We start from the raw sequence: 20,378 nt of genomic DNA on the forward strand, positions 1-20,378 counted from the left end.
GACACCTCGGGACAGCCAGAAGCTGGCCCACTTCACCTGCAGTCTGGTATCTGAAGGGCCGAGGCTTGCTGGACATGGGATCCAGACAGATCAGTTGAGTCTCTAACTTGTAATACCCATCTTTCTACTGCCCTACTGCAAGGAAATGGGAAAATGCAAACTTTTAATTATTCAGAACGAAATAGTGACCTACGGTTAGTGTGAATTCTTTACTTAAATAAACTACGTATGTGCCACTGGAGGAATAAAGAGAAAATCTGGGTGAACAACAGTGAATTCTACTTCTAAAGTATGACACTATCGTTCCTGTTTTAAGTCGACGTATAATTCCTTACAGATTCCAGAAATGGGATTTTACAACAAAATTAACAAATTCTAATGTTTCTTAATTTAAACTAGCGAACTGTTTAACAAGGAAAAAATGTTTACATTGTTTTACCTGGATGATCATGGACCATGACCGGTGGTAGATAGCATTTTACTTCACTCCTTTTACTAGTAGAATAATAAATAGGCTGACCCAGTGTGTGAGGGGTGGGGTCCACCTACCGCAGTGTTATTTATGAAGCAAGTAAGTTCTTACGCGTGTTAACAGACTGGCCAAGTGTTATGTTTCTAGAACTGACTTGGGTTATTAAAACAACATTTTCTTAAAGAGGCTTTTTGAGTTTGAGACAGTTCTATGCTAAGAGTTCAGTTGTACTTTGTGACAAGGTCTAATAATTACCTTTTGAAGACCAATTAAAATAGCATTCATTGTTGGAACTAACACGGAAAAGATATTTAATTCCTTAATATATCCATCTGCCAAGAAAAACTTTGGATAATAATCTGAATTTAAGAAAGAATGGTACAGAAAATCTTTTGGGGGAACAACAATAATCAGATTGTTTCAAACCCTGAAGGATGAGAGTGTGTAGAATGAAAAGTCCAAAAATACAATATAATTAAATGGATTTAATTTAAATCTCAAAACCAGTGATCACTAGGACTTTCTGGATTCTTTGGATTGATTCATTACTACTTAAAACTATGAAAGATTTATGTTTTCAAGAAAACTACTTTAAGAGGCAATGCAGCACGGTAGTTAAGCAGATTCCTAAATGCAGGATCTTGACTATGTTTGCGTAACTGCTTATAACTTCTTTGTGTCTCAGTTTCCTCATCAGGGAAATAAGGAAAATTAGGTCCTCATAAAGTGGTTGTGAAGATTAAATGAGTTATTATAAATGAGTTATTTATAAAGCACTTAGAAAAGTGCCAGGCACATAGTAAGCACTCAATACATTTAGCTATTATCCTTATGACTTTATTTAAATACTGAAAGGCTTAAGAAAGCATTCACAAAAGTAAGTTAAGTACTCCAAATTCCGCAGTCTGTTTTCACTCTACATCTAGGAGTAGAGCTAGGAATTAGGAGACTGGTGTTCAAATAAAAGATCCACCACTCACCCTTTAGCCTTTAGTCATTCAACAAAACTGGCCCAAGCAACTGCTCGTGCCAGGTACTGCTCTAGCATCAGGCATTCTTCTGGGAGCTTTGATTTTGAGATATGTCACCAACTTCCTAAAGCTGTTTCCTATTCTGCAAAATGGACACAACATCGATTTGTCTGATTCACCAGGTTACTTTGAGGCTCAAATGAGGCAAAATGCACAAAGGTACTCTGAAGATTTCGTAAAGCACCATCAGACAGGAATGTGATTCAGGATAAGTATGTCTAGACCCTTTCAGAGGACATTAATTACTCTAGAGGGTCTTCAAAAACATTTTTTAAATAAAACTGTAGGCATGCTTCTTTGTAACTACAATATCGTTTATAAAATAGTAATATGCTTTATTTCTCTTCTTGAATCCCAACTCTACGAAGTATATTAACATATCAAATAGTTGGTAGAGAAAGTTTCCTGTAGAAACTGGTTGCAGAAAAAATGCCAAGCCATGTGCTTATGGCCATAAATTATTATTAACTAGGGTGGGAACTAGCAGTTTCATTAGTTACTAAATGCTTTACAAACACCATTTCATTGAATCTTTAAGCCACCCCATGCGGCAGAGCTAGCAGCCTCATTTTACAGGGTCAGAATCTAAGTGAGTGCACAGTCCCTGCTCTTACCCGCCACACTGCACAATGAAGACACCGGACGAACCACAATCATTTCTGTCTCCACTACACCACATACTTAGAACCGGGAGATCCAAGAGCTCTAAACTATGTTTTGATCTTTGGTAATAAAAGTGACCCTAGAAAAGTTATTATATAATAAATGCTTACTATGCAGTTCATTTAACATCTTTAAAAAACATTTCCAGTTGGGTTTTTTTCAAAAAAATTAACTCATTGCTCACTGAAAAAAAAAAAGAAAAGCAGAATTAAAATAAAAATATTCATAATTCTGCCATTCAGGAGAATGGCTGTGACAGAGTCCCTCTGCATATATTTTTATGCAATTGTGAACTATGGAATTTAGTTTCTGATGACTGTTCTTAAACATGATGCCAAATATAGTGGCCAGACTGAAGTCTTTTTAATTGGCAGATATAAATTATAGTAAATTTTGTGCCATATCTCCCCAAATTTTCCAACTATGGAAAAACAAGCAGAGAGTAACTTATTTCAGTGGTATTAGCTCAAAAATATATTGGCCATAAGAGAAACTTATGTGAGAAATTCTTGAGTTGATCTTTGTATCTGTGTATGTACAACAAACACATACACATGTACATATACTCTTTCATACGTATTAAATCTTTTTGTAGCTGTGTTAGGATTTATAATATGATCAGACCTGTAGAAAGCTAAAACTAAATACATCATTAGAACAGTTAAGGAGAAAATTGTTTTTTTAGTCACTGAACTTTGCCAAAGTTACACTTATGGGTGATTAAGCTGTAAAGTTTTTCCTTGTGAATAGTTGTTAAATATTTGCTTGAAACAGCACATTCAAGATAAGCAAAATTCTTTTCAGGGATCACATCAATCCTGAGTATACATGATATCACAAAGAGTGGTGGAAAAAATAGAAACCAGCAGAATAATTTAGGACAAAGATTCCAGGTATTATGTCAAAGTGTGTGTAACACCACAGGCACTTTGATTAAGGTGACTTACGTACACTAAAGTCTTACTCTTCATAAAAGTTAAAAAATACAGACGTTCTTATAGGAAACAAGGCAGATGAGGATCAAGAAATTTTTAAAAATAAACTTCCTAGGACTTCCTCTTATGTAAGAGGCTTATGTTAGAGGCTTATGTTAGTCATAAATTCTAGGAACCTATTTATATTGCTTTAGTATAATTTACAAAAAATCATACTAATCATATAAGTAATAATCTGAATGTAAAAAATGCAGACTGGTAGCTGAGTAAGAATAAGAATGTTCATTAAGACTGTACTTTGAAAGTGAAGTATAAGCTTAATATTAACCTAAAACTATCTAGACAAAGGGAACATTAATAGATTCTAAAAAATATTTTTGGATTTTTAATGTATATAAAAATACATACTGTATGTGTGTTTGTGTAAAGTATTGAAAAATTATCAGGTACATCTGAGTTAGCAAGGTAAAACTGCATAAACTTCTTTTAGAGAGTGAAACTGTTTATATCCTTAAATAGGAAAAGATTAAGCCAAAACATTCTTATCCTGTCCAACTGGAAATGAGACATATGATAATGAGATTAAAAAACGACTATGGCCCGTCCTTCATAAAAAAGAATATTAACATTATACAGTCTTTTATTACAGAATAACATTTTTTTTTGGTGTGGAGAGAAAAGATTTATGAGGTAATTATATATAATTTTAAACATGATTCCTGTACATTTATATTTCTCTTTAAAATAGCGTTAGCAGGTTATAAATTAAGTCTAAGTCTTAACGTATGCATTTCCTTACTTCAGAAATTTAGGTAACCTGTATAAAAGAAGAGAATAGTATGTTCAAAACTGTATTTCAAAAAATATATAAAGAACTGGGCAGATGATGGTGCTTAAAAAATTACACTTCAAATTTAGCACTGTTTTTGAAGGGGGAAAGATATGTTATGCCATATTGTCTATAAATATTTATTGAAAAAATATGGCTCACCTGATTTTTAAAAAAAATCTTGTAACCTTATTAAATCACAAACAGTTGAATAAGTTTTAGTAAAAATGAGACTAGGCTTTCAAAGAGTTATGAAGAGAAATTATGACTATAAAAAAACTTTCAGTATCTTTTAGTGACTATAGCTATTGGGATTAAAAAGAAAATCCAAAACAGTGTCATCAAATCATTACATGTTTCAGCCTTAATATTTTAAAGAGGAATATATCAGCATATACTATATATATTAATAGCATGAAAGTGCATCATATGGAAATTTTCACTTTGAAGGCTTAAAAGTGATTTTTAAAACATCACCATAAGTGATAATTTAAATTCTGAATATGTGAACCAAAAAAACCCAACAAATCTGTATTTTATGCTTACAAGTGAAATGTAAATTTCTAAGACAACATACATACCCATTCACATCAGATTCAGCTGTCACAATTAGTTCTTTATCATTAAATAATATCACAAACAGTACTGTGTCCTTTACATCCCTTTCTCCTTGAAAGTCGTATTTCTGAGAACTTGTTTATTATTTAGTAAGACTGTTCATTCAGAAAACAGTTACAGGAGTGAGTCTGTATGTCCTCTGAGCCTCTGTCTTTACCTTTTCCTGTACAGAGTTATAAGGCATTAATAATGGTATATTAAAATAGCAAATAATTTATAATAAAAATAGATAATTCTCTTTTAAATATATCTCTCAACTGTGAAAACTGCAGAAGAGAATAAAGAACATATTTACCACCCAGGTACTTTTAGTTTCTACTGTGATGAAAAGACTTTTTTGTGGGGGAGCTTAAAATAGACCTTACACCTTGAATGTCAGGCGTCCTTATAACAACATGTGGATTGGATCTTAGGTTCTCTTTACAGTTATTGTGAAATTCACACATTCAAATGTGCTGCTTGCTATTAATAAAGGTAGGAAAAGTTAGTTAAAATATTTGGTATCATTGTTATCCGTAATCATTGCAAATTATCTCACGATAATATTCTATACTATAGTGTGGACTTAAGTCTTACGCCAAATAGCAGCATAGATTACAACATCGTGGTTCAAAGAATGGTCAGTGACTGAGCTGATACACAGCCAGAAGGAAGGCATTTGTTCACAATAAATAAATAAGGAGCAGAGCTTTACTTTAGTTATCAGTTGCAAGAACTGAGCAGTGGGTTTCTTGGTAACCCAGAGGCAGCAGGAAAGCTTCTTTCGTAAGGTGCAGTGATGGTGAGGATGGACACAAGCATTGCCAGCTATTAGGTGGGTGCAAAAGTCGTTGTGGTTTAAAAGGTTAAAAATAATTGCAAAAACCACAATGACTTTTGCACCACCCCAATAGCTTGCTAAAATACATACTTGAGCTCTACTGGAGCTGAGCAACCGTGTTGTGCACTGGTTATCTGTAAAGGCTGACTGAACAAAATTCCCTTCATCATGCAGGCACTGCTGTCTGCACTACAGTAATAAAGAAACACGCTGATAGATACAACGGCTTCGGGTGATAAGCAATCTCCAGGAATCTGCAGGGAGATTGTTGGCTGATTGGAAATGCTCTCTATTTCTCCAGATGGTGTCTGTCCTTGAAGAAGCCATTCATTGCCTGGAAAATAAAAAGGTAAATTATTAAGACTGTATAAGAAAAAGTGTTCAGTAATATAATACAAAAATACAAAACAATCGAGGGAGTACAAATGTATGTACAACTCTGCAGGGACTGGCAAATTAAGATTATGATGAATTATTGAATATGAAAAGGTAATAAAAAATAACAGTTTTTAGAAACAAGTAACACTATATATTATTCTAATAGGCTCAGAGATTTTGTCTACCTCTTTTTAGTACATAAAACTCTTCCAAGACTTAAGGACATAGATTATCTATATAACAAAAGTCTACTAAACCACTAAAAATCTTTAATCTTCTAGTACTAAAAGATTTTAAATGTCGTTATTCCTGCAGCACCTTCTGGCAGAAGGCACACACATGTCATATGGAGGAAGCACATACTTACAGGTATTCAGCTTTACAGGGGGTTAGATATCAAGAGCCAGCATTTTAAAATGCAGGACATGCTCTCCTACTATCTTAAACAGAATACACTGAACAAAATCTAATGACTCATCAATGATGTGGGGCTATTTGCATAAAAAACGGAACCATCTATTGAGTAGTGATGAAATTCTATGCCTACTTTTTGGCTTCTGTCTCTTTTGACCTCAGTCATCACCCAGAGTACCTGCCTCTACTGGTCCTCTCCATCTCTTTAGTTTATTGCTTCTAATATTCTGATTGAAAAAATCCAATTTGAGAAAAATATGTCAGGTAAGAGTCAGGAGAAGGTGAAAGGTAAGAATCTAAAGAGTTAAATCCAGAGCTTTTATGCAAGAGCTTGTAAACAATTCTTTTCAAGTTCTCTTTAAAATTCATTGGCCTTTGCTTATTTCTGGACTGAGGAGAGTGTTTCATTTTATTTAGTGTTTGGTTTTGCTAGATAGCAGATTGATGGGGAACTTCTTTTACATCAAACAGGAAAGTAAATTGGGCTATTTTAATGTCCAATTCTAGAAATAAAATACGGAAAATGTTTCTTCTCATATTTTTCAGATGTATCACACATGGGATTTGTGAGGTTATAATATGCTGGTGGTGCTTTTATGTTTTTTTTTTTTGGCTTAAAACCTTCACATATGCTGATAACTTTAAGTTTATACAGTGTTTAAAGTGTTTCTGTCTCTAAATAACTGGTCAAGAAGAAAAAGTCCTTTAATCGTAGGTGTATAAATGTATCCTATAAAATAATTTTCAAAAACCTGAATTAGGATTCTTGCCTGAAACCTTTTTTGTCCCTATACAATAAAAATTGAGCCGATATCTTGGACAAGTGATAAAATAGCTAAGAATTTGCTCTATATACTACTTTACTCTCCTTTAATGCTATCCAAATTTATATTCCAATGACTCAATATCAATTAATTTATGTTTGACAAAGTAGAGTTATCATAAACACATTAATGTGTCAATATCCTATTTCAAAAATCAATACACTGCTTTTAATTTTATGCAGAGAACTTAAATTAACAGTGATCTCCAACTGATGCAATACTTCAGACTAATGGACGCAGGCAGAACCGTTGAACTGGCAGTGGAGAACTGACTCTGAGCCTGCAGAGGACTGATATGGTTTGTGTGCTCTTCTGTTCACAAAGCTGGCTCCCAACATCCTCCTGTACTGCCCCGGCTCAGCCCTCTCCCTTGCTGGGAGTAGGAGGGGGTGTTTCCCCACCCCCACAGGCTCAGTCAATCACCCCAGGGCCAGCCTCCCAAACTGAGCAGTTCCTCCTGGCTAGACTACGGAGGTCTGTTCTTTTGGTGTGGATGCCTCCCTGAGAATGCTCCAAGGTAAACGGCATAAAGCCTGGATCTGAGTCACGTACAAAAGAAAAGTGTGTGAGAGGGCACGAGGGAGGAGGAGTCGGGGAGGAAATGGAAGATTGAGTGAGAACATGTGAAAGAGCGTGGGAGACTAGGTCAGAGGAAGATCACGAGAGACAAGAAGTCAGATTTACTTCTGGACTATGAGTATTTTACTTTAAAATTGTGTCCATTCTGTTAAAGATGTTGGAAAGCACTGCTATAAGGCAGGCAGTATACTGACTCCTTATTATAAATTAAGAAGTTCACAGTGTGATTCAAACGCACTTCAAATCTTTACATAATTTGCAGTAACTGAATACTTTGAGAATAGACTCCAACAGGAAGTGTTCTTAGATTAAGTGCTCCCAAATTAGTGAGTGAGGACAAGGCTCTGCCTGGATTCTGATCAATACTAATTCATTTGTATTTAAATTACATATCCTCCAACAACGTTTTATTCTTCTACTTGAATGACATACTTTAAAGATACAGCTTTGGAATCCATTTTCTTGTAGTAAGCAAGTAATGGAGCTCAAATTCTACCTCTGGCATCTCTAAAGAAGAAAATGCAGCTTTGGGCTTAACTGGTAAGTCAAGTCTTAATGATACTACCACATTGAAATAAACAGCGATTGAAAGCTCTGAAGCATTTGATAGATGCTATCTGGAAAAGTAAAGAATAATAATGAAACAACTGAAGAATTGAATTGGAAAGAGCTATGCAAGTTACTTCAGTTAAAAGAAAGGCATGTGTTTTTTAAAAATGTCATACTCAAGGGGAAAATCAATTTAATTCTTTAGAATAGAATCTGTGAGATTTCTATTGCTATATTACTGAAAGGTAGAGTGGTAAACACAATTACTACTAAATCAGTGTTCCACACCTGAGTTAATTACCTGCCATTGTAGCACACCTGCTGCTTAACACTATTCAGTAAATACTCTACCTCCACTGCCTGCATCCTGTGGCTCAACTTGGCTGGAGGAAAACAGGGGGACTAGCCTGGCTTTCAATTCATGACAGCTAGCCTCAAGCTGTTCAGCAATCACACTGTATTTCTGTATTTCCCTCGGGTAGTCAACCTCCCACCCTCCTGGATGACCCTCTTTTCAAACCTCCAAAAGCTTCTCCCCTCTCTCTCATTCCTACTCAGTTGATGGCCTTACTTCCCAATGTACTAAGAAAACAAGCATTTAGGAAAAAGCTTCCACAAGAACCTACTCCCCCACTCACCCATTTAGACCTCTGGGTCACCCTTGGGCCTTTTCTCCTTCCTGTGCGAACATTGTCCCCTTTCCAGGCAAAGGCCAGCCTTCTACTTGTGCACTCATCCCATCCCCTCTCATATGCTAAAGGATACCCACCCATATCATCAATTCTTTTCTCTATTGGATCTTTGCCATCATATATAACATGCTGTTCTCTCAACTCCATTTTCCCTTTCTAGCAGCTGCTCTGTTTTCTCTTATCCTGAAAGAGTTACCTGTATTTGCTTTCTCCAGTTCCTCTCCTACTCTTTTTTAACCTCCTCTAATCAGGCATCTCCTCATCCATCACTCTGAAATAGCTCTGGTGGAGGACATTAATTAACCCTTCACATTAAATCAGTGATCAATTCTTGGCCCTTATCAATAGCGCTTGACACAGCTGGTTGCTCGCCTTAAACCAGCTGGCTCCAGGAAACGACGCTCTTGGTTTTGCTCCTACTTGCTTATTCACTCTTCAGTCTCCTTCCCTGGTTCTCTCTCCTCTCTTTGATCTCTTTATGTCGGAGTGTTCTAGAACAGTGCCACTCCAGGTTTAATAGTCCGTGGACTGGTGCTGATCCACAAAGTATGATGTAGTAAGTACAGAAATTGAGAGTAAGGTTTAAAAACTTTTATAACATCCAAATGTGTAACTGGTGGCACTGAATTTTATATGTCTTTTTAAAAAAATTAATTTCGTTTTTAGGGCTAGAGCTATTTTGAGAGGGAATACACAGTGAAAAAGACACTAAATAAGAACAAACAGATCTGGGTTCAAATTCCATTTTTTGACCTAATTCAATATATGCCCTTGAGCATTGATCATAATGAGCATTTATTATAATCACTTTATCTCTTTGAGCCATTAGTGTCCTCATTTATAAAATAAGAGGTTTAGAATAGATGGTGTCCTTTGGCGCCTTTCACAGCTCTAACATTCAAGAATCTGTTTTTCTGAGACTGTGGAAGTCTGCCTCAACTGATGGACTTGTCTGCCAGCACATGGGGGCAATTAGGATTGGGAAATTTTGGGTGCGTTACACTGCTCTTTACTAAAAGAGCAAAGAACCTCAAAAACTAAAGAAAACTGCTACTATGGGGTTAGATCTGGATCTATTTTGTCACAAGACCTCCCTCAAATCCTGCTCAAATAGAGAGTCAAAATTCACGTAATAAATGAGGAAGATTACTAGATGAAACATCAAGAAGTTCTGGAAAATTTGCATTTCTAAGATTATTCTCACACCTTCAGCTGTCAGAAACCAGCAACTGGCTACTCCTTCAGTTAGCTTTGTTCCTGATGGGAGGTCTAATCTTAGCTTGAACTGAAGAGTCTGTCCTGGAGATGCGGCCACTGGGGGAAGATTAATGGCTGGAGCAGATTTAGGCAGTTTGGGTACCGTCTTCTGTTCTTCTGCTAGGAATGGGCCATCTACCATAACATTTTCAGATGTGAAGACTGGCAGCTAGGAAATAAGAAAATCTGTTTACGAAAGCACAAGTACTTTATAGCAACTGTAGACTGAGAGTTTATTTTTAGACTTCAGTCTAAAACGAGATTTTATGTCATAGAGCCTCATTTTTCTATGAGGTTCTATCTCAATGAAACTTAATTGTCATTCTAGTCTGAATTAAAATGTGTTTACTTAGACGTACTCATGATTATTTTGTAGGTTCAGAAAAATATTTCATCCTGGCCAAAAGATTACCAACACTTACAAGTAAAACAAATTAATTGTTCAATATATTTACAGATAGCAGGAAATTAAAATAAAACTTTATCATTTTAAATGTAGTGGATATAATATATATTATATAATGTTGATTGCCAGTTACAAGATGTCATTCATCTTATATCAAAGATATATGTCGAAAGGAATGACACTTATGACAATCTGTGTTTTTATTTTAAAACATATTTTAGAAATTCCTATAATTTTAGAAATAATAACTTGCATTTTTTTTCATCAAAGGAGAAACATCAAGGGAGAGCTTCAAAAATTTTATTAGAGACCATGTCCATATCTTTAAATATTAATTAGAACTTATTTTTCTTCCAATCTTATTTTCAATGTCTTGAGAAAGTGGCTTCTAGAACTTCCTTTGGAAGATTGTTTGATAATGGATTTACCATAGGAAACAAAGATTACACGTTAATCTAAGAATCATTAAAAATAAAATAAAAAGACTAAACAACCCAACCCACATTGCATGTGTAGGTAGTGTGTGTGTTAATATTTCTTCACATTTAAACACAGATCTGAATCCTTTTTCCTTTCCTGAAAGTTCTTACCATCAAATTATTTCCATCTTTCAGTATCTTTCTCAAACACTCTCAGCACAAATGGAATTTTTACTTTAAAAATAATAGGATATCCTTGAAACAGACATTCCCTTATGACTCTATCTACATGTTTCACTTTCATCACTAGAGATGGACTAACCAAAAGTGCCTCGGTCAGTGCTGTGAGGATCTCAGTAGCATTTCTAAAATCTCCTTTAACTTATATTTTAAGATTACTTACCACATAAATCGTTTTTGTTTCTAAATCCATCACTTTAATTTGATGGTTATTGGTGTCTGCTACATATAATAACTGACCATTCTCTCCAATACACAAGCCTCCTGGTTCATTAAAAGATGATTCGGTAAAACTGGAACTGATATTACTTGCATCTCCAGTTCCTGCTAATGTTATACAGTTTTTTGTTTTTGGATCCACAACTTTAATCTAAAAAGAGAGAAAAACAATTTGTACACCTGAAGCTTAAGCTCATGTTAGTGGTATAGAAAAGTATAGTAACAAGCAAGCCAGAGAATTTCTGCTTGTTATTAATATTCTTAAAAAAAAAAAATCTCAGAAAAAGAAGACATTTCCATACTTGCTTGAAAAAACTGAATATTCAAATTAAAGTCTAAGGGGAGATACTCCATTCTGACAGCTAAAAACTATGTAAAATCCCGTTACATCTTGCCCTCTATAAGCAATCTTTAATGAAATTATTTATGAAATTAAAATTTTTTTAAATGTTATTTTTTTCTCACAATGAGACATAGTTGAACTTTCTTCTCATGAGAATCTAACATTGGCTGAGGATTCGCTACACATTTTAGACTTAATGATTTCCCATGTGTCTCAATTGTATTAAATGTATAGTCTCTCATCATAAAACATTAATATTTTCCACTGATTTTTGTGAAAAATAAAAATAGAAATAGTCAATGCAATAGAGACAGAAATTGAAATGCTGCTTAAAATGGAATTCTTTGCTAGCAGGCATTGCAACTATTCAATAGCTCAAAATATTCATTTGTTAGTTGACATATTAATTTCTCTGCTACCTGCCTTCTCCTTATTTACTGAATTTGTTACTAAGCAGTTTTGATGGATTGCAATTCACAATTCTGGATATTGCCATTGGGAATTTGTTTATCAGTGCTTTCCCCAGCTCAGAGTACCATCATATCTTCCTTGCAAAGAAAGGACTAAAAACGAACAGAAAAGACTGACTTGTATATATAGTTGTCAGACTGTGACTCCTCTCGACATTTCCAAGTGGCAGTTGTAGGAGGCTCACAGATCTCGCAGCACTTTAAATGCCACAAATGAAAAGCAGGGTATCATTTAATTCTGTCAAGACTCACCTTGTGATTGTAAGAGTCTGCTACATAAAGTAAATTCCTTTTCTTGTCCCACGTTACTCCAAGTGGGTGCTGAAGCTTTGCATCGATTCCTACTCCATCGACATCACCAAAAGCAAATAAATTCTTTTTTTTTAAAAGGAAAAACAAACATGTATTAAGATTTTTACGGTGCTTTGTCAGGGTCATAAGTGAAAATTAAGGCGGCTGTGTATGCTACTTTAGTTAAAGGGGGAAAAGATCTGATTTCATATAAACAGGGCTAGGCATTTGATTCAGACTTCTCTTCATAATCAATATGGTATCCTTCCTTTCTCCCTGAAGCCTTGACATTTATACGGAGGGTGACAAAAAAATATATACAAGTGGACACTTTGGTCAGCGTTGCTCAAGCAGTAGTTCGCCGTAATCAGAAGTGTTTGGACGCTGATGGTAACCACTTTGAGCACCTCTTGTAATTGCAGAAGTCAAACGTGACTTGTATTCATCTTTTATTATTGGTATATATTTGAGTATTATAACTTCCATAGTTTTTTCCTTTCTTGAAATGTATATACATTTTTTGGCACCCTCTGTATATAATCAAGTAGTCAGTTTATTTTTCTTAGATGGTTTTGTTACTTGTTTCTTTATGTTCAGATTTCCTTTGGTCTGACTTCCACTTTTAACTTATGGATAGGTCCAAGAACTGACTGTCTCTGTCTCTGTCTGTCTCTGTCTGTCTCTCCACGGAATTTTACTAACTCTTCACAATTCAGAAAACTGCAAGCTTGGTAAGTGTCTGGGCACACTGGGAAACCATGACTTTCATTACCATGGGATCTCTTTCTCCTCCTACGAGGTGCTTCACTGCTCCATCTTTCAGTGAGACGGTTCGCACTGTGCTGCTCTCACTATCGGCTACAAACAGGCAGTTCCATGGATCTTCTGAGGCCAGAGAGAGACCAGAAGGTTGGGCAAAACCTGCCTTGTGAGGATATGCATTATTTCGATTCTCTTCATTTCCACTACCAGCAAACCGAAGGCAGGTTCCTTTTTTTAACTCACTGAAAACGACAAGTTCATAGGTGAAGTCAACACTGTTATATTATGCCCAATTTAGTTATTAAACAAATGAGTGTAAATGATGAAATCAGTGGTGATAGCATTGTAAAAAAAACCCCAAAAATAAAAACCTAGTGATCTTGGCCTAGTTAAATTGTGCAAGTCAGCTTTCCCGGTACTTGTTCTAAATCATTATTTATTCACTGTGTAGGGACCTTTCTTTCCTTCCTTCCTTTCCTTCCTTCCTTTCTTTTTTTCCTTCCTTCTTTTTTTGACATACAAAACTGAAACTATTCTCAATGGCCAGATAGGAAATCACTGAGAAGGTTAGAATTATAATGATCGCATTACTGATGGGATAGATTTTTTTTTCTCCAAATGGTCAGAGATAGTACAAGCTGGATTCCACCTTAACTTCTTGACCTCTTCTTAGCCTCATGTACTGTTAGGTTCTGAAAGGGAATTAAAAAGATTACCTAACTCTTGATAGTTAACGCTTTAATTTTCATTGAAAATGTTTTGTTTTCTTGTACATAGTAGAGACTAGCAAAAGGAATCTTAAAAAAATTATTTTGAAAAAGAGCCAGGTCAAGCATTACCCATTTTATGAAACTGACATAGGATGATTATGCTGCTTTAACTAATCAATTATACAAATCAATTTCTTATATACACTAGGGAAATTTCTATTCAAAGGATTATTGCAATGATTCTTTTTGTGATGCAAAGTAAGTTTTATACCTTAGTTTCTAAGTTTATGCCAGATAAATTGTAAGGAAGGGAAGACGCTGACATAGAAAGCAAAATAATCAGAGACTCTGTGTATATCAGATCCAAATATGGCACATGTAAAAGTCTAAAATCGCCATCAATCACTACTGGTGGATATGTTCCCAAGGCTAAGTTAGTAGGGAGCAGAGGATGGAGGCAAAAGGATACAGAATGTATAAAATACGGCCAATTATTCAAGGAACTTATAAAAATAATCTAGTCAGAGAAATACATGTAATAACTAACATGTCAAACAAATGAATTAAAAGGTAATTACTATAAGGAGTCTTGACAAGTTAAAAAGGAGTTCCCTTAATTAAATAAAAGGTAGGGAGAAACAGTAACTTCTAAAATGTTAGGAGTCATTCCCTGTTGAAGATTAGTAATAAATAAAGCATCCTTACAATTATGATACAGGTAAGTGTGATCTGGGTGGACATTTTTCTATTAAATATGAGAGTGACCACTCTACTTATTTGGAAATTTAGTCCACTCTTGACTATCTACATCCAAAACAGCCATCACTTAGAAAGACGTATTCTGGCCATCTCTTATTTCTTTTTACTGTTTCTAATTGTGTCTCACATGAAATGTTATTGGTCACTTCACTGTTCAGGCCACTACCATCTCTGGCCTATAGAAAAGCAACAGCCTCCTCACTGCTGTCCCTAGTCTTGTCCCACTCCCAGTGCTGACCAGTGTTCTTTCAGAAACACAAATCTAATCAAGTTCCTTCCCAGCTTAAAATTTTCTATAAAGGCATGTGAAATAACATTCAAATCTCTTAAAAGGGCTCCTGAGTCACTTCTTGATCTGGCTTGTCCTGACATCACCAGTGTCGTTTCTTCCCCAGAAAACCTCCACTCTCCGTCTCACGTCTACTCCCCCATCAGGATTTGGTTCAGTAGCTTCTTCCAGGAAGCTTTCCTTGATACCTCAGATCCAGCCGGGTGTTCCTTATTTACGTACGGGATGATTTCGGTTTAAAGGACTACTGCAGTGATTCCTTTTACACACGGCACCTGTACTTCCAACTTTGTCTTGTCTGTTTGCTGATCTGATGCTTCCGCTATACGCCCACTGAGGACAGCAACTATATCTTTTCATTTTATTCTTAATTAGTGAACGTGTTTCATCCCTATTGCCTAGCATAGTGCCTAGCATTTAGTATGTTTAATATTTGTTAGATGGATGATTAAATATTGCAAATCATACAAAGCCACACACACACACACACACACACACACACATACACACACACACTATTTGAAATATACCTGATATTTGGGTTATCTATCTTTTCCTTTATATTGATAAAAATAACTGTGATGACAGGCACGTACTTTCTGTGGTGACTTGACAGTCTTTATGGTCTATGACTTTCATTCTTTTATTCTGCAAACCCTTCCTGGGCTCCTATTATGTACCAGATAGATACTGGGCTAAGTATAGGGGACACAAAAATGAATGAGGGTCCTTTCCTTTAAGAGGCAGTCTAGTAACAAGCAATAGGTAAACAAGTACAATCAAAAACAGAGAAAGAGAGAGAGAGGGAAAGAGAGGTAGGGAGGGGAGCGAGAACGAACTTACCAGTGCAGCAATAACACTGTATGCCAACCACAGATAAGAGTACAGTCAGTTCTACTAGGGTGTTAGGAAGCAGAGGAAAGGCTCGATCAAAAAGATGTAAGAAACTCTGTAGAGACACCACTTTTTTATCTTTATAGCCCCAATAGTGGCAACAAAGCTACCAACATTTACTGTATATGCCAGGCACTAGGCTGAGCTCTTCACACTGAGTACTGATTCTTAAAACATAGATATAAATAAGGAAACTAAAGCTTAGGAAGTTAAAGTGGCTCTCCTAAAGCTCGCACAGATAATTTCAGGCCTAATTACAAAACCTGAGCTATTCACACTCTGCTGTACAGGACTCAAATATCTGAACTAACAATTGGGGATGTCTGAACTACAAGTTAAAAGATGAGTGCCCACCAAATGTTTCCAGTTCTCTTTCTGGATGCTCAGGGGGATTGCGCTTCTCAGGTTCCTTGAAGTTAGGTGTGGTCATGAGACTTACTTTGGACGATGAAACATAAGTAGAAGTGACATGTCACTTTTGAGTAGAAGCTTTCCGAGCCAGTAAGCGACTTCCCACCTGTCTTTCTCTCTGCCAGGATGACTGGCAAAGCTGCAGATCATGGCTGCTTCATCAGCCGAGGGCACAGAGCAGGTTTGCTCCCCAGCAAACCTATGTGACTGAGCAGAAAACCAACCTTGTCTTGAGCCACGGAGGATCTGGGTTGTGTGTCATGGTAGTTAGAATACAGCCCAGCATATGCTGACTAGTACAGTGGGTGGGGCAAGGATGGAGACTTTGGGAAAGGGAATTCTGTGAACCCCAAGTCATGCAGTTTACCCAAAGAGATGGTTGCCACTTACTTTTTCTTTGGTAGTCTTCCACAGTCCAGTAGGAGTGCCCATATCTGATGAGTCCCTGCCATGGCTATCCACAAAATGTCATCTCTTTGGACCTCTAAACCTTTATAAAAATGAAGAGTAAATATTATATATATATATATATGTATATATATATATATATGTAATACAAACATGCCAATAGTTTGAGAAATTTAAATTAAGGGAAGAGAACAATATATTTATAAATATCTGATAGAAGAAAATAAAAATGTTGCAATGTTTTAAGTTTTTGAAAATTTTCTGTTTTCTTTGTGAAAGGAAAAGTACTTGTTTACTTATCAATTTACTTGTAAATTCAAAGAAATCCAAACTATTCTTAATAGCAGTATGTCCCTCTCTATCTCTGGGCACAAAGTTTTTAAATATTTGATCTCTTATTTTATGTGATAAAAGAAATGGGTTAATACATGGTTTACAAAGAAATTCTGGCAGTCAAATACCTGTCACTAACCACCTAAATTATAGGCTTTAGTAACAGCTTCTTTTGAATAATTTCCCATGAAAAAACTATCTTTTAATGGTTTAAGAAATTAGCTTTTAGACACAGATATACGTCACAACTACTATTTCAAAATAAACCCATTGGTTATGAAACTTTTTCAAAAAGATATAGCTGACATACAAAAGAGCTGAGGATAGTATATTACAATACAGCTGTTTATCAAAATAATGTTTACTAAAATTAAGTAATACGAATAAATACATAGTTGTAAAAATTAATTTACAAATTATGACAATGTGACAAGGCTCTATTTCTCAAATTAATTCTACTGTTAGAATATTTAAATAGTTTTAGATGTATTCCGAGGCTACTTTCACATGTAAGTGAGACATTGTAATTAAAATAAGTTGGTCAGACATGTCTTATACTATAATAAATATCTTGGTAAGGCTGCTTTACTTGTATTTTCTTTAACTTGAAGTAGTTCGTATCCAGGAGGAACTCTTCTTCCTTAACTTGTATTAATTTTCAAGTCTTTCAATTTAACAACAAAAATGATGATGATGGTTCTCAATAAATTGTAGTTGCTATGTGCCAAGCACTTTACAGATTATCATTTAAGTTTTCTCATAGCCCCAGAAGACAGGTAGTGGTATTAGGCTCTTTTTTACAGGTGAAAAAACAGGCTTAGAGAGGTTAGGTAACTTGCCAGGGTCACAGAACTAGCAAATGCAGAAAATGGAACCTGAACCTAGGCAGTCCAACAGAAAAATCTATTTCACACGTTGCCTCTTTCTCTGTATTCTTAATTGCTATCTTATGAATATAAAGGAAAGTAGTTTACTTCAATTTATCAGTCAAACATTTTTATAAACATAAACTGTATTAAAAGTGACAACGGCATCCACATATTCTGGGACTCAGTCTCTGTTTAATCACTCTAAAACTAGATCCAAAGCTTTTTACACTTATTTATTTTGGCCCTTCCATGTGAGGAGCAAAGCGTGAAGGTGACCATGTATAAAACAGAAGAGAGCTCTCATCAGAAACCTGTCATGCTGGCACCTTGACTTTGGATGTCTAGCCTTCAGACTGTGAGAAAATAATTTTCTGTTGCTTAAGCCACCCAGTCTGTGGTGTTTTATGGCAACCTGAGCTGACTAAGACATTCCTCTGAGAACAGAAATGAGACAGGATATCTGCTATCAACACTTATGTAGCCTCATATAAAGGTGCTACTTTGTATAGCAAGTATGAAAAAGAAGCAAAAAGCATGAAGATCAGAAATAAAACTATAATTAAGAGATGACATGCCTGTAAAGCCTCTACCTTGCCTTGCCAAAGGAGAGCTGTGTTGGCATACATGTGAGTGAGAGACCAGGTCTCTCATATAAACCTACCCCTGTATTTCTCACTCATATATGGAGTTGAGGTTCTGCTGACCAAGGCTGAGCTTGGGCTTGGTTCCAAGGTGTTTCTTGGGTGCAGATCTGCTTCATTTGTTTCTCACCCTCCTTGGACCAGCACCATCTCAGGCATATTCTTTTGGCAAAAGGCGGGAGCACAGAGAGTAAGCCCAGTTACACATATTTTAAGCCTTTGTGTGGGTCATATTTGCTTACCTACTATTATTAAAGCAAGTCACATGACTAAGCTCAAAGTTGTGGGGCAGGGTAGGCACTGCCCCTACAGTGCGGCCGCAGCCAGGGTGTGGATGGGTGCTGTTACTACAGACGAGTGAAGAACTGAGACCAGTCGTTCAATCTGTCACAGGCATCAGGATTTACATTGCTTATAAACAGGATGTTCTTTCCTGATTGCTTTCCTTAGTTGGGTTTATTTAATGGCTAAGAAGTCTTAAATATTTTTCTAGGCTGAAAGTTTTTCAATCATACTTTATGGCGTGGAATTTCTACTTGTCTGTCTCTTATTGATAATGCATCCAGATTGCTTTCCAAGAAATTCTTGGCTCTATTGACAAGTACTCCTTCAGCTTCCAACTGGAGTGACGTGCTGTCTGAAGCTTGTGTCATTAAGCTCAGTTTTGAGTAAAGGAAGTAAGTCCTACCTTACTTAGCTCAACGACCATTATAAGCATGTGACTCTGCGTTTAAACAGCTTAAAATAGCTTCACTTTGGGTACTTGGCAAAAGGAGTAATCTTGAATGTACGTAAGGGCAACACCTTTCAAGATGCTGGCTAAGAGAAAGTGGCTTTCAAGTATTGTATGAAAGACCTGTAATAACAATGACTGCTCTAGCCTAAGAGTTTTTAACCTTGTGTTGTATACCCAAGGCGTTCATGGTTAGGCTTTATGAGGTACTTAAACTTCCCAGAAATTCCATTTAAAATTTGGGGAAATGGGTCAGATTCTCTTCAGAGTTGCAAAGTGGTATGTTAACCCAAAACATTTTAAGAGCCACTGCTTTAAATTAGTCTAAAATCTAATCCTGGATTAATGTCCATTGTCAGAGTGTGGAGAAATTGGGTCAGAGAATATTGGCTCTCCTTACAATTATTTTTACTAAACTATGTTTTGGCAACATGTCATTCATTAAAAAATACATCAGTGCATACGCATCACGTTCATTTATATTTATATGTCTGTGTATGTGTTTCATATTATGTATTTCATCAAAACACAGCCCTATGAGACTTGTTCCTGTTTTTACCGTAGGATTTGCTGGTAGTTTCAATTATTACCTTTTAAATACCCTCTCGGTATTATAGGTAGTTATACTTTTTCCTAAGTATCAATTTTTTTTTTAAATTCCTAGAAAATTTGAATATCATAACTGATTGTGTTTGCATTGTTGTATTGATTGCTAGGAAACTGAGAGGCAAATTTATCTTTAGCAAAGGTTAATAGAAACATGGTATTCGGTTTTTAATACTAGTATGGCTGCATCTCTTTTCTTCCCTTTTTACCTATTGCTTCAATTTTCTTATTTAAACGTATTTATTTTATTAGGGTTTATTTCTTTGTAAGCTACCTGAATCCTTTATGTAACAAAAGTAGAAGTAAATAAGTGTAGTAGAATCCTTTACTGAAGTAACTGGCTATGATAATCTATTAGAAAAAAATCTATTGTCTGCCAATCATAAAACTCTTTATTTAAAGAACGATAAATGTACAATTTGTAGCCAATATTTTGATCTAGGACCACACTTAATTCAACAACAATTTGACTTAGCTTCTTGCCTTTATTGAGTCTCTCCAAAATATTCAACTT

At 35.7% G+C, this 20,378-nt stretch overlaps 1 protein-coding gene across 2 annotated transcripts in view; it reads right to left on the bottom strand.

Moving 5' to 3' along the window:
- Positions 1 to 2,760: 2,760 nt before the first annotated feature.
- NHLRC2 (NHL repeat containing 2) overlaps positions 2,761 to 20,378 on the bottom strand; it is a 38,741-nt gene continuing 21,123 nt past the window's right edge. Inside the window, exons 6-11 of one of the 2 annotated variants that reach the window (XM_081074013.1) lie at positions 16,665 to 16,764; positions 13,222 to 13,453; positions 12,411 to 12,533; positions 11,290 to 11,496; positions 10,011 to 10,230; positions 2,761 to 5,702 (exon numbers count right to left, since the gene is read on the bottom strand). In XM_081074013.1, coding sequence (XP_080930139.1) covers positions 5,446 to 5,702; positions 10,011 to 10,230; positions 11,290 to 11,496; positions 12,411 to 12,533; positions 13,222 to 13,453; positions 16,665 to 16,764 — 1,139 coding nt within the window. In that variant the 3' untranslated portion in view covers positions 2,761 to 5,445. The remainder of the gene's footprint in view (positions 5,703 to 10,010; positions 10,231 to 11,289; positions 11,497 to 12,410; positions 12,534 to 13,221; positions 13,454 to 16,664; positions 16,765 to 20,378) is intronic. The other variant, XM_081074014.1, reaches the window with a different exon arrangement.

The sequence above is a fragment of the Rhinolophus hipposideros genome (genome assembly GCF_964194185.1).
Source record: "Rhinolophus hipposideros genome assembly, chromosome: 15".
Taxonomy (NCBI): domain Eukaryota; kingdom Metazoa; phylum Chordata; class Mammalia; order Chiroptera; family Rhinolophidae; genus Rhinolophus; species Rhinolophus hipposideros.